This window comes from Podarcis filfolensis (genome assembly GCF_964270895.1).
Source record: "Podarcis filfolensis genome assembly, chromosome: 14".
In the NCBI taxonomy this organism is placed as follows: Eukaryota; Metazoa; Chordata; class Lepidosauria; order Squamata; family Lacertidae; genus Podarcis; species Podarcis filfolensis.
The window spans coordinates 6221087-6236050 of NC_139616.1; the positions used below are offsets into that span (position 1 = coordinate 6221087).

The 14964-nt window shown below is 48.3% G+C and overlaps 1 protein-coding gene across 2 annotated transcripts in view; it reads left to right on the forward strand.

The window, feature by feature from the left end:
- Positions 1–4648: 4648 nt before the first annotated feature.
- PRTG (protogenin) overlaps positions 4649–14964 on the forward strand; it is a 78519-nt gene continuing 68203 nt past the window's right edge. For both annotated transcript variants that reach the window (XM_083586281.1, XM_083586282.1), the window contains exons 1-2: positions 4649–4800; positions 6076–6378. In XM_083586281.1, coding sequence (XP_083442407.1) covers positions 4743–4800; positions 6076–6378 — 361 coding nt within the window. In that variant the 5' untranslated portion in view covers positions 4649–4742. The remainder of the gene's footprint in view (positions 4801–6075; positions 6379–14964) is intronic.

A 14964-nucleotide genomic window follows, 5' to 3' on the forward strand; every position in this document is an offset into this window, starting at 1 on the left:
AATGCGTAGATAAAAGCTACTCCCAAACATGCAGCTGTGTCAAACCAGACATCAGTTGATTTGCCTTACTATGTAGTTGGATGATTATGAAAACCAAGCTTATTTCCTGGATCAAGCAAGTTCTGTGAGTTGCAGCCTGCCAGGCAGTCACAAGATGTCCAGCTTCCCTCTGAGCCTTCCACAGCCCCTAGAAATGATGGGTGAGGTTTGTAAAATGGGTTATATTCCACTTCCACATAGTCCAGATGACTTCTTTCAAATGGGGAGTTCCTGAACCTTGGCCCTCCAGATGTTTTGAGACTACAATTCCCATCATCCCTGACCACTGGTCCCACTAGCTAGGGATTATGGGAGTTGTAGGCCAAAATCATCTGGAGGGCCGAGATTGAGGAAGCCTGAGTTAGATGGAAGTGCTAAACATGCGGTTCAGAGGCTGATCACAGATCAAAAACCCCAATGGGTGAGGGTGGGATCAGCCAATGTATAAGTTATCCAAGATTGTGGTCTGATGCCTTTGCATTTCTTCAATAGAAGAAATGAAATGTTTCTCTGCAGTGCAACTCTGCTCTGAGTGACATAAATATGTCCCTTTCCCCCTTTGATTCAGCTGCTGATCATCTATTCCAGGAGGTCTCACTTTTTCCCCATCAAGGTTAGTGAGGTTAAAAGCGCTCTTGCTATCCACAAGATATCCCAAGCCATTTTTGCTAGTCTGTCTTACTGGTATAGACAGCTTTCTGTCTCTCCTCAAATAGCGGTATTCAGTGGCAAAGATTTTCCCTGCACCTTTGCAGGCAATGAGTTAACAGCACTAATGATGAGGAATCTCTCTTTCTTGGGAGATTGAGGCAATTTTGATTACTCCTCAAGCTCCACCAGAGGGCATAACAAGCCAGCTATCACATTGCAGATGAATTTAGGGCCTGAGCAAGAATACACAAGTTTAGGACTCAAATACAGTACTCTGAAATTTGTTGTCTGAGGTGCCCCAAATCACCTTATCTCCTGGTAGGGATATTAATGGGGTCTGAAGGGAATTGGACCCAGTAACAAAAGGGCGGAGAAAAGCTTCATGAACACAAAAAATAGGATCCAACATTCATCCTGAATATGTGATTAATTCAGTCAACTTGACAACTGTTCCCACTGGAGTAAGCAGAAACCTCTTCAATTCCACAAGGAGTAGCCACCGAATCTTATGAATACCATCTTAAATAACTCAAAAATGTGGTTCCCTCCAGAAGTTTTGGACTACAGCTTCCACCGGCTCTGAGCAGCATGATGGGAGTTGTAGTCCGAAACATCTGGAAGGCGCTAGGCTGCCGAAGGCTGCACTGAGTTTTCCTGGAAGGCAACGATGGAGGCAGCTGTGCATTTAAAAGTAGTTGGTGTTTTTAGTGAAATGTCCCAATGGTGGGGAAATGTCTCAAAAAGTGGTTATAGTGGCTCTGGGTTATATTTGGAGCAAGCACTTGTACCACTGGATTTGCTTATACGCGTTGTTGGAAACCACAGGAGGGTAGTGTGCTGCTGTACTCAAATCCCACAAGCATCTGAGTGGCCACTGTGAGAACAGGATGCTGGACTATGTGGGCCGTTGGCCTGATCCAACAGGCTCATCTTATGTTCTTCGCTTTTCCGCAATCCCTCTGCTGCCTCTCCTCTCTCTGCTCAGCCACTGCCAGCTCAGACCCCATTGTGATATTTTATACTTGTGTACACTGCTATTTTTCTGCCAGTTTATCTAGTATGGAGAGAAGTTTTTGGAGCTCCTCCTGATTCCTTTTCTTTTTTCCACTCTAAATAATTTGGTGCCATCCTCAGACTTTGTTACCTATAATTGTTTTCAACTAAGTCCTGCTTGGAATTAAAAAGCACTAATCCTGTTGCAGATCTTCAGGGTTCCCACCGGTTCCATCTCTCCATAGCAAGAACTGTCTTGGTTCATCCTTATTCTCTTTAACCAGTTTCTGATTCATAATACAGAGGTACCTCGGGTTACAGACTCCGCTAACCCAGAAATAGTACCTCAGGTTAAGAACTTTGTTTCAGGATGAGAACAGAAATTGTGCTCCGGCAGCGCGGCAGCAGCAGGAGGCGGCCCCATTAGCTAAAGTGGTGCTTCAGGTTAAGAACAGTTTCAGGTTAAGAACGGACCTCCGGAACGAATTAAGTACTCAACCCAAGGTACCACTACACAACCCACTTAAAGATTAAAGCCACTGTCCATTGTCTTCTATGTCAGCCTGCTTCTACTTGTGGAAGAGTGTTGCAGATGAATGTGTTCTGTGCAAAATCCTCACAAAGTGCTGCCTCTGTCGTTGTGGCACCTGCTTTGGTGCAGTACTGTATCTCCCATGGAAGCAAGGACCATGCCACTCGACACACAACCAGCAAAAGGTGTCACTTGTACTTTTGCATTACTGGAAGTTTGCTAACGTTCCTGGAGACATGCAGAAGGAATACAGAAAGGGCTTGTTTCTGACTCCAGTTTGGTGCCAGGCAGAAAAAATCCTACTACAAAGCCTGTTGGGTCCAGGGAAACAAATTCCTCCCTCCCCTCCCCTCCCCTAGTGCATCCAATCTGAGCTAAGCAAAAATTCCAAGAGTTTCTAGCATTAGCTGGAAATGAACAGTTTTGTTAGCAAGATGAGCAAATGGACAAACTTTCATGGACTCTTTTGTTTTTGTTTTTTGCAAAAAGGCCTTAAACCGCATCAGAGGAGCTTTTGTGTGTGGTTCAGGACCTCTCTGAAATATAAGACTCCTGGTGAGGAGAAATATTGTTATGGAAGCTAGACCTGTGGTCCAGTGTGTGTGAGAGAGAGAGAGGCAGGGAGAGGGCTTGGGAGATGCCTTGGAGGCTTCCGATCTGTTTATCTTCACACTCCTGAGAGGTCATCGCTCTTGTGCTGTGACAGCAGCTGGTAGGTAGGAAGGGCCTTTTGGAGGAGGGGGGAGGTTAAGATAAGGGGACAGGCCTGGTGGAGCCGCCTCTGGTCAGAGTTCCTGCACGTCTGCGGGAGATAAAATGGAGCAGAGGCAGAAGGCCTCAGCCATCTATCCTTCTGATGTAATTGAAGATAAAAAGGGGTGGGGGGAATCAAACAGCTAATTCCTAAAAATCCACGTAAGAGTAGACAAGGACATGAAACACATTTGCGTGTATCTCTGGGCCTCAGTAGGTCTCTGGTCAAGCTTTCCACTTTTAAAGTGTGAGTTTGTTAGGAAATTCAGCAATGTGGCCAAAATGCTGCAATAAAGAACAACTCTGAGGGGCACCCTTGGGTGGCAGGTTCAGCCTATACAAAGGCCAAAAGGCAGGTGGCATTCTAGCCAGGCATCTAACAATAGCCCTGTGCATACTTCTGAACCCCAAGTTACGTTTGTGGCGGGGGACGGGGTATGCTTAATCCTCAGTCCCTGAAAACTCCTGTCCTCTTCCCTAAGTGTTTCCAGATCTGTGCGCAAGGTTAATGCCAGCTCTGGGTCCCTGCCAGAGACAAGAGGTGGTCAGTGGGAGCTTCCTTGGGACAACTGGAGAACTTCTTGCAGTAATGTGGCCCTAGACTTCATTCCATGGCAGTGACATGTGGGGAGCACATGCCCTGCTTTCAAGCTTATTCCCATTGGGCTACTATGAGAACAGGATGCAGGACCGGGCAGGCCTTTGGTCTGATCCAGCAGCCCAGTTCTTCTTATGGAATTAAACGAGAGGAAATGAAAGAGTCGAATATTCACTGCGAAAGAATGCCAATGGGAGTTTTATGCTGGCCACACACAGCACTGATGCGGAGAGATCTTTATCAGCCCTAAGTGCTGCGTGTTATACCTTGCATAGCTTCAACGAGGTCTCCAGTTATAGCAGCAATTCATCAAAATCAGAGCTAGGAGGACAGCCGTAAATAGATAACTAGAAAAGAAAGCGGAGTTTGGCAGGCTCTTCAAATACATATTGCCCCAAGCCATTCTTTTAAATATACAGAGACAAATAGGAAGGCAACAACGGGTTAACGGCGCTTGGAGGGGCATCTTTTGCCCTTTATTTGCTCGGGGACCCCGGCGGCCCCCACGAAGCTCCCCTTGGGGTCCCTCAGAAGCCCCCCGCGTTTGCCGGTCTACTTCGGGCAGGAGCAGCGCCGCGAGCGAGACGTCGGGGGGTGGCAGCCTCGGGAGAGAAAGGTCCGCTCCCTGAGCTCCGGTTGCAGCGGGCCGCCGGCTCGGGGGGATCTTGTGCACGGGCTGCGAGGCGGGAAGCCCCTCCGCCCAGCTGCTCCTGGCGCTGGAGGCTCTTCCCGGGGCGAGGACCCCGTTCAGGAGGGCGCGCATCAAGGCCGCGCCGGGCCGAGGCAGCGAGGGGATCCCCCGGCAGAGCCTCCTCGCCCGCCCCCTCCTCCTCCTCTCCGGCGAGCGCTCGGCGAGGCTGACCTCAGGTGCCTGCGCGGGGCGGGGGCGGAGGGCCGGCTCCAGCCAAAGGCCAATGGAGAGGCCCCGAAAGTAGGGCCGGGGAGCCCCCCGCGCCCCCGCCTCCTCCTGCCGGACCCCGGCCGCGGCCCCCTCCTCCCTTTGCTGCGTCCTTCCACGCTGTGTCCCTGCGCAGCCCCAAGCGGGGAGGGGGGAGAAGAAGAAGAAAGAGTCCCCCGGCGGGCGCGCTGGCCGGCCAGGCAGAGAGAAGCCATTCGGCCCTCTGGACGGACGGACGCGCTGCTGGCCGGAGGAGGGCGATGCCCCAGAGAGGCTAAATGGCGCCCCGACGGAACCCGCTCCTCGCCGCCTTCCTCGGCCTCCTCGCCCTCCCAGGTGAGCCGCCGGCCGGGCTCCGCCACGCATCCCCCGGACTAACTGGCCGACCGGCCGCTCGCTCGCTCGCTGGCTCGGCCGGTCCTCCTCCTGGCAGCCGGCCCAGAAGAGGCGGAGGCGGCCGCCCGGCCCCTCCTCTCCTCCGGCTCGGCGCTTCCCCTTCCCACCTCCGGAGCCGCGGCATCCTCTGCCCAGAGCCCGACGGCTGCCCAGACGGCGCCTCTCCGTCCCTCGGAGCTCTTCCCCGGAGCGGCGCGTTCCCCTTCTTTTTTTTGGGGGGGGGGTCTCGCTCGCTGGCCTCGCTGCGTCCCGGCCGCTCAGGGCTCCCCCCTCCCCCCCTCCCGCCAGTCCAGCGCTGGCCGGGCTAACGAGCTCTTGTAAAAAGAGCCTTTTACGAGGCGCCCCGCGCGGGATCTTTTTTTTGACGAGCTTGTAAAATTAGCGACCGGCTTGTGGCCTGGAAGGGGCCCGGCGACGAGGCTCGAAGACCCCGCGCGCAGCAGCGCCTATTCCCTCGCGGGAGGGGGGGGGTCCCTTCATTCCCGCGTTGGCCGGAGGGGCCGTTTCCACACAGGGACATCATAGGAGCCCGGCTCCCCAGGTCGGGAAGGGAGGCGAGGGGCCATTTCCCCGGCGAAAGGAAGGGGAGTCGCACCGGGCGCCTCCCGCCCCTCCGCGGCTCTCCTGGCAGCGCTTCTCCCCAACAGCCCCAGCCGAGCCGGCCAGGCTCCGCGGGCGAGGCGGTGTGCGCCCCCCGAGTGTTCCTCCTGGGGGCAGCATGCCCGTTTGCTCCCCTTGGCCAACCAGGGTGGGACTGTGAAACCCCAACGGGCATCGATAGTGCTGGGGCTCTAAATTTTTCCGGGGCGGGGAGACAGAACTTTCTTCCCAAAGGACCTTTAAATAAAGTTATCCACGTGTTAGCTGCTTTCCCTCTCCTTTGATCTGGTCGCCATCTGCTCGGTTGGGCTGCAGTGTTTGTTCAATTAATCTGTTAATAAATTTGACCAAAAATAAAAACACCCCCCCTTCCAATCAACAAGGAGAAAAAGCTCTCTTTCAGCTTTTAAACAAGTACAGTTTTAAAAACGTAACCTTTAGCAATGCACCCAGCAAACACTGTATATATAATGTTTTATGTGTGGAGTGTTATTAAAATATTTCAGGCCTCCAGCACTTTAAACCAGTTACACAGCAGTTAGCATGTGTTTGACCCTACACAGAAAAGAAACTACTTTCTTTCTCTTTCCTTTCCCCTCTTTCTCCTTCTCTCAGGAATATGGTGCTTTAGTGAACTGTTTTTTGCGAAAGAGCCACAGGACGTAACCGTTGCTAGGAAGGAGGCTGTGGTTCTGGACTGCCAGGCACGAGGCGAAGTCCCCATCACCATCACGTGGCTCAAAAACGGGGTGAAGGTGGCTGAAAATGAACGGATCTACACTTTGTCTAATGGCTCTTTGTACATCAGCGAAGTGGAGAGCAAACGTGGGGAGACGCTGGACGAAGGACACTACCAGTGCTTGGCTCTCAACAAATACGGTGCTATCCTCAGCCATAAAGCCCACCTTACGTTAGCCAGTAAGTCATCACAGTTGTTCTTCGCTGTTGATCATTTCCTTCCTTTGTAAACCTGTTCAGGAACAGAGTGACAACATTAGCCCATGCGTGCTCGATAAAATGCATTGCTATCATTCTTCCAGTACAATTTTAAACCTTAGGGGAATTTTAAATGACTTCACGGTTCAGTTTGTAAATGCGTGTGTTTGTGAAGCCTCTTTTAACCTCTGCTACATAGAGGTTGACTTTGTCTGGGCTACTCCAAATAGTACACCTGGCATCTTCCTAAAGGGAGATTTCTGAGTGAGCGAACTATTGCTGCAAACTATCTTTTAAAACATTGTGAATACATGAACTTACAACAGCCCTTCCCCAGCTTGGCACCCTCCAGCTCTTTGGGGTTTTAGCTCCATCAGCCTCAGTCAGTGTGGCTGCATGAAATCGGGGCTCATGAGGGTTGCTCTCCTGGTGCTGTTGGACTACAACAGGTTAAGGAAGGTTGGCTCCCAGGGACCTAAATATTTGTGAGATGCTTGCCTTTAAGCACATTGAAGCTCTGTTTTGTTGTTGTTAATCTGCTGATATCAGAGTTGGGAATCCACACCTGCTGCCATCTTGCTTTGAAGGGCTGAAGCTCAGTGGTGCAGCATCTGCCTTGCATACTGAAGGCCGCAACTTCAATCCCCAATGGCTTCTCCAGGCAGGGCTGAGAACTGTCTCCTGCCTTCAACCTGGGAGAGCCCCACTGCAAGTTAGCGTAGACCAGTTAGTGTTGACAGCTAGATGGCAAAGTGATCTGACTAGCTATAGGGCAGCCCTTCCTGTGAAGGAGGATCGGCTATTGGTCCTCTGTAAGTGTGCCACTGCTGTTCCTCAACTGGACAGAAGGGTACTCAGCCCTGTGTTGGTCTGCAGCAGCAAAAACAATGAATACTCTTCTAGCATGGGCTGATGCATTTTCATTCTGTACAGCTAAATTTGGGGGAGTGGCTGTTGTGTTCATCTGTAGATGAGTATGTACTGCAGGTATAGGCAAACTTGGCCCTCCAGATGTTTTGGGACTACAACTCCCATCATCCCTAGCTAACAGGACCAGTGGTGAGGGATGATGGGAATTGTAGTCTCAAAACATCTGGAGGGCTGAGTTTGTCTATGCCTGATGTACTGTGTATAGCTGGCATCCCTCTGTCCCAGGAGACAAGGGAGGGGTGCACCTTTGGGTATGAGGTCAAGCTTTTGGAAGGTTTCAGCAACTGCTGTGGCTGTGCTCATCTGTAGATGAGTGGTGCTCAAGTTTTTCCCACTCTGGCCCATTTGAAAATTGCTGAGCATCTTTGGCAGGCCACAGGTTTTTCTGCCTGTTGTAGCAGTTGTAAACCCTATATAATTCAGATTGTGATAACAGTAAAACACACTTGGGAAATAAAAGAAGCAATAAAATACAATTAAACATCAATATGAATATTTTATATGATGGATGTTCCAATTCCCACCTGAATGAAGCTTGTGGGCCAATGGCAGTCCAGAGGATAAAGTTTGGAATTCTTTGCTGGAGATGCAGACTCTCATGACTCTTCATGCACCTGATGAAGTAGACTCTAGTCTAGGGAAGTTTATGACACAATATATATATTTTTTAATCTTAAGGTGCTGCAAGACCTTAAAAGTGTGTTTTGTCCCACAGGAGACACTGTTGTTTCCCAATGAGAACTTAGATGTTGGTGCCTGATGCTGAGAGTTGGTTTAGAGACTAATTACTTACATAGTGTCTGGAGATCACAAAAGGCCACTCCATATGCTGCCACAGAAGTGGGGAAAGGAGGAAGGAGTGAGATATTTAACCACTTCTGTGTAAGGAATGAGCCAGCTTCTCAATGCTGCATGTGGTGGTGTGAAAGCCATTACTTTACTTGTAGTTGCTATGTTTAGATTCTGCTTTTCTTGCATCTCGGAATTTAAGGCAGCATACGTGTGTGTCTGTGGAGGGTCCCAGGTTGTGTCTTATCTGAGCACTGACTGACCAAAGCCAGAACTGCTTAACTTCAGCTTAAGTTGTGCATCAAGTGCCTGCAGACCACACCTAGATCTTAAATGGCTGTGCAGTGGCATCTTGTTGGCCAAATGTGATGACTGGAAAGTGACTGCCACTTACTTTGAAAAGTAAAAACTCTTCAAGACCACATCAGGGTGTTCCTGCATGGGCTTTTCTTATCACACAAAAGCCCTCCCACCCTCAGCCAGTACAGTGGTTCTTGCAAGGAGCTCATCCACTGTCTTGACTAGCAGGGGAGGAGTTGCTGCTGGGCTGTGGCCAAAAAAACTTGCACAGCAGAAGCATAGTTTCCCTTGAATATATTCCTTTTCTCCCAGCCTCACTCTTATGTTCAATCTTCTGTGGGATGGAAATGGCCTCCCAGACTTTGAGTCTGGGTTTTTGTCTCAGTTTTGTTCCTTGTGAGCAAGCTTATTCAGGATCATTTTTCTTACAGCTTGACCCAAAACATGTCTAGTTTTTCTTCCAAGTAAGAGTGCAACCTTAAAAGTCAAATTTGTCTGTCTGTTTATTACATTTCTATACCACCTTTGACTTCCAAGGAGCTCAAGGAAGTGCACCTGGTTATCCCCCTTCCCATTCCATCCTCACAACCACCCTGTGAGGTAGGTTAGGCTAAGAGATGGTGACTGGCCCACCAGTAGTGAGCTCCATGGCTGAGTGGGGATTCATACCCTGGTCTCCTAGGCCATAACCATTATGCCACACATTTAAACAGTTATCTGGGTGGTGGCATAAATATGCAAGAGGGAAGCTGAGACAGGGCTGCATGTGAACTTCTGGGACAGGTGAGTGAGGTATATGGTAATACTGCCAGCGTTATCCTTGCTTGCTTTTATATCCCAAGCAAAGCACTTGGTGCTCTGGCCTCCCCACCACAAGATTTGCCCTTGTGGGAACTCTTTATCTTGTTTTGCAAGGCTTCCTTCCAGAGGGATTTGGAGCTTCCTGGAGGCCTATGGCTGCCTGCTGCTTCCCAGCTTTGCCCACTCAGTGGGGCAAAGAGTGACCTCCACCAGCTAATTCCTCTTTGCAACCAAGGATTTGAGGAACTTCCTGCCTGGCTTGGCTTTTGGTGTCAGAGTTGGGGAAAGCCTTCCATCAGTAGCCTACCTTATAAATGAAATATCCCACGCCTAAGTTCTCAGGTTTCAAATAAGTGGAGAGTCAGTCACCTGCTACTTTCTGAGTTGATGGTTCAACCTGTATATCTACAGATTCTGGAAGATGTCCCTTTTGTTCCTGGCTCATTTGTGCTTTTAATCTCCCGATGGTTGGGGATTGGAACCCATGTCTGCCGAATCTTGGCTTGGGTGGTCTTTGCCTGTGTGTGGAAGAAAGTCCTAAAGGCAAAATAATTATTGCTGTGAGATTTCCATAATAACAGTCTCCCAGCTTCCTGGGGAAGCCTCTGATGACACTGGAGGCAGGCAGGACACATTTGAAGAAATGGTGGTGTCAAACCTATGTAGAAACATGGTCCAAGTAAGTGGTGGGGGATCCCAGAGCACCTTGTTCTTGATTCTCAGAAAAGGTGGTAGATGAGCTCCTAGAGAGTTCACACCTCCATCCTTTCTGATACATTTCGTGAAGCCTAGTCTTGCCTATGAAAACATTTCCCACAATAGAAGACAGACGACTGGGCAGTCTGTGACCACCATGGCCCCAGAAGTTAGTAAGCTCCTCCCAAAGTTTTGCTGCTTTCATTTTGGATCAAGTAGGGTGACCCAACCATCTAAATTCTGATCCATATGTTTTGACATTGAAAGGTATAGCTCCATTCTCTCGTCACATTGTCTCACAAGATGGTGTTTGGGTCACCATGAATATAATTAAAATAATTCGGACAATGGTCAGGCTTGGTAGACAATAGAGTTACGGAACAATATACATTATGGTGATTCCCCCCCCCCCCACTTTCTTGAATCAAGTGTTTTTCCTGTGTTTATATGGAATTGCAAAGTTTAAAATATAGCCAAAGTTTATGCCTTACAGCATGATCCTACACCTATTTATTTGTCCTATGTAAATGTGTATAGGATTGCAGTCTAAATGTGATAAGGGGTCAAACTCAACTTTTCAAACCCCAAATGCATTAGAAATAAAGGAAGCCCCCTTTCCTGTTTCTCAGAATTTCAGAAGATGCGAATGAATTTCCAGCATTTTGTAGTCAAAGGAAATAGTTTTAGCTGGGCTCATGATGGCTTTACAGCTCTGAAGAACAAAATGACTTTCTTTGTGGCCATGGCAAAGCTGAAACTATACATACTAAGCAGGTGGAGGCTGGGCTTCCCTTTCTTCTCTTTCTTCCTTTGCAAAGGGTGAAAAGCAAAAGGCGGCTGCTCCAGCCCCCCACCCCCACCCCGCAAGCAGCAGGGTGCAAGTCTGTTCTCTCCCTTTTGCTTGCTCAAATCTCTCACCACCTTGGTTTATCTTTGGTTTCAGAAGTGTATTCCTGGGTGCTGCATTTGGAAATCTGAAACTTTAATCTGCTCCAGAGTTTGAGATTTGAGCACATGGGGAGCTTGGATCTAAAGTTAGGGAGGGGAAGCTGAGGGTTGCACTCTAGGCAGCCATTCCATTATTCATGTGCAAATTAAGAATTCACAGGGTTAAAAGGTTAGAAACTGGCCAGGATGAGGTTTACCCTTGTGATAAAGAGCAGATGACCCTCATTCACTGGCCAAAGCTTTCATGTAAGCTCCTCTGCAAAGTTAGTGATTGCCATGAATTGTTCTTGAGGAATGCAGAGTTCCCAATGCGTCCTGGCCTCCCCTCCGCTGCCCCTCTGCAGCCTTATCTCAAGAGCCCATCAGAACAAGTTTGCAGGGATGGGCCAGGATCCCTTTCCAGCGCCCCCACCCCTGCTTTTGCTTTCCTGTTGTTCATCCAAGCACAAAAGAATTTTGACTTGCTTCTAGTCTTTATTTTCTTTCCTTCCAGCATCCCTTTCTGCCCTTCACCATATCGGTTAGGTTAAAAAATATTGCATTTTGGGAAGGTGCCTGCTGCTCCTCCTAATGCAACAGGGTAATGGGGGGGGCGGTGGGGGGGGGAGCATGCAGGAAGATGCCTTCCTCCTTCACAGTTTCTTTGTGAGGCACCATGTGTGGGTAAAATGCTAATATCTGAAGATTAAACAGCTTATTGGAAGTTCAGGCTAGCAGCGCCTCTTTGACTAACAGGATTCAAAGTTGCTAGAGTATTTGAGCATTGAGGTCTTTTCAACAAGGATGGGGGGGTGTTGGGGCATTGGAACCTAATGCTTAAGCCCTGTACAGTTAAAACTGGAACAAAAGCTTGATAAGGTTGGTTGGATGGGTCCCCCTGAAATTATTTACTTTTTAAATACAATTAGCCTTTGGATAACAGATGCACTGGAAGATACTAAAGTAAAGCACTCTAGTGCAGATTGGAAACCCTTCGTCTGACTGAAGGAGATGGATGTTAAGGGTGGATGGATGGAAGTGTGGTGTGTTGTTTTTTTAAGAGAGAGAGAGAGCTTCTTATCTTCTTTTTTAAGATCAAAGGAGACAGTGACATAGCTGGCATATTATTGATTTCTGCACTGCAGGGCATAGATGGGTATCAGAGGATACTGACTTAAAATCACTCCAGATCTTCTAATTGATTGTGTCAGCACAAAAGCAGTTTGCAGGGTTTGTTTGTTTATGTTTTGCTTTTCTGTAGAAAATTCCTTTGAACAAAGGTGGGTGGCTGCCAGTTGAGTGGAAGGGAAGTTAGAGCCTCGCTGATTGTCTGCTGCTTCAGACAATGAGGTGATGGACTTTTGCTTCTTTCACATCTGCTTTCTTGCCTCTCCAGGGGCTTAAGGTAGCGCCCCTCCCTCCCTAGGAATACAAACGTTTGCTTCCTGTTTATAGTTAAAAGCCTACCTAGTATATGGATGGACCAGGAGTCACTGGAAGCTTTCCCTCTTTTTTAAAATCAAGTAGGGTTTTTTGGGGGGTGATATTTAGCTTTTGTGTGTGAGAGAGGAGTATAATTTTTTTTTTAATTTTATTAAAAAGCAATGGCTGGTCCGTAATGCGGGAAATTTAAAATCCACTGCCAACCAACCAAAACATCACAGAGTACAGTACTACATCCAGCCTATTTTTTTGGTATTTTTTTGTCCCCCCCGCTTGCCTCTGCTTTCATTGCCTCACTTTGTGTTAACATGTTGCCTGATGAAGAGTTCTGGAGAGCTTGAAAAGCCAAGATTTTCTGATGCTTTGGTTGGTACTAAAAGGGCATTTCATAACTGTGCATTTTGGAGTTTTCGTATTCTAGTGCAAACCACAAAACCCATTTTCAGGATTTAAAGCTGCGAATAGCAGCATGAGACATGCTAAGGAGGTCATATCAAATGATGCAAAGCTGAGGCCCTGAGCAAGTGGGGGCAGCAGAAACCTTTCTTGGGTTGGGGGGGGTGAGAACTAAGAGACTTCCCCAGCAGCAGAACACATGGGTAAGGAAGAGCCACATGCAGTGACCACAGGGGAAAGAGAAATCTGCTTTTCCATTATAAAAGTTTTCGTTTCTGGTTGCCTGCAGACAGTTTGACTGGATGAGTGTCTATACCCAAGCCCACTTAAGAAAAATTCCACAATCCCTGTTAGGGCAATACAGTGGTACCTCGGGTTACAGACGCTTCGGGTTACACGTTTTCAGGTTACAGATGCGCCGAAACCTGGAAGTACTGGAATGGGTTACTTCCAGGTTCCAGTGCTCACACATGCGCAGAAGCACTAAATCGCACTTTGCGCATGAAGCACCAAATCGTGTCACATGCATGCGCAGATGCAGCGCTGTGGGTTGCGAACGCTGTGGGCTGCGAGCGTGCCTCCTGCACGAATCACGTTCGCAAACAGAGGTTCCACTGTACCTTTACTAGGCCAACCAAAATGTCACATAATAGGGTGCCAGTCTTAGAGTACTTCAGAATGCTTCATCAGGCTAGATTTGGGGTCCCCAGCTTTTTGAGCCTGGGGGGCACATTTGGAAATCTAAGAAACTGTGGCAGGCACCACAGGAATGACCTCTGATGCTAAGAACCTGCCCCCTAAAACACTCAGAACAAATAAAGCATAGGCAAAAAAGCAGTGCCCCTCAAGAAACCTTAACCCCCCACAACCCATCACAAATTAAAAAGCAACAATTGGTCAAGGGGCCTTGGCTGGGGCTGAGAGGTGGGTGTCCCCATTGGAAACTCCTGGACTAGATAGTAAACACTGGTGTAAGCTGCAGTTAGCATGAAAGCGTTTGGAGCTGCTGTAGCGTCTCTTTTAAAGCAAACCCCTGGTTAGTTTCACCTTAGCTAATATTAGTGCTGCTGCTGTAGCGCTTAAGTGCACTTGAGATGTTGGTGGGTGTCCCATCTGATGGCCCCCTCTTGCTCTCTCAACCCTGGTTAAGGAAGCACCTTCGTGGTTTCTGTGGCAGTCCCCAGATGGGATATATCTTCATCTGATTAAGGCTGCAGTCCTATGAGCATCTATGGCTGAATCCTAATGAGTTCAGTGAGACTTACCTCTGAGTAGACATGTATAGGGTTTCACTCTTAAGAGACTAATGGAATTGTGTATATTTTGTAAGGCAGGTTGTTCGATGACTAACATGGAGCCTAATTCTAACCAGGCTCGCTTGCAATGAGCTTGATGATTTTGGTGGGACTTGCTTACGTGTAAGTGTACTCTGCATCACAGTACTAATCTTTTCTTTAAAATAAAAAATGGTATTTATGAAGCTTTTGCAATTTTAAGACAGCAGCAACAATATAACAAGGGCTACAAAAAAAAGAATATCAAAGTAAAGTTTAGAAATGGCACACAGGAGAGGTTGCTCAGACTACAACTGTAATTCTGAAACAGTATTCTGCAAAACTTGGGGGTGCTTCCTGCTTCTGTCCATCTTCTTTCTGGGTCACCTGTGTATGTAGGGGTTCCCCCATGTGCTGACGGAGCTGAGTTGCAAGCCTTATATTTTAATAGCTGAGCCGGTGCTGTGCTCTGCTCTGGCCACTTTTGTTCTCTCACAGCAGTTGTCCAAAGGGCCTTCAGCACAGACCCCTTTTGTCATGGGCCCTTTGGCTGGGTACAGAACATATGATAAAGGAATGATACAGGGGCACCTCCAAAGGCAGAATTTCGTATAAGAAGCACAGCCATTTCTGAAGTGTCTTGTGTGGGGTGGGGGGTGGGGAGAGAATCCTGTCCCAAATGTTGGTGCCGAACCTTTCGAAAGAGCTTGGGTGTATCTCTCAGTTTGGCCTTGTTTTCTTTTTGCCCCCTCCCTCAGTAGGCCCAGCTGTTAAACTGGGATTGATTACCTCCCGTCTTTATAACCGGCAATCACCACCTAAGTGAAAACTAGTCAACACAGCTCCACCATTGTTGACTGCTCAACTGAAGTTGCTGCCCTGCTTAAAGTTTAAGCAGATGCTAAATAAAGCAGGGCGTTGATGTTCTGGGAAGAAACGAAAGTTTGCTATATGCTGAGCACACCATCATGTACCTGGAGTTTTTAACAGGCTAGATAAACCCGAAGCTTCT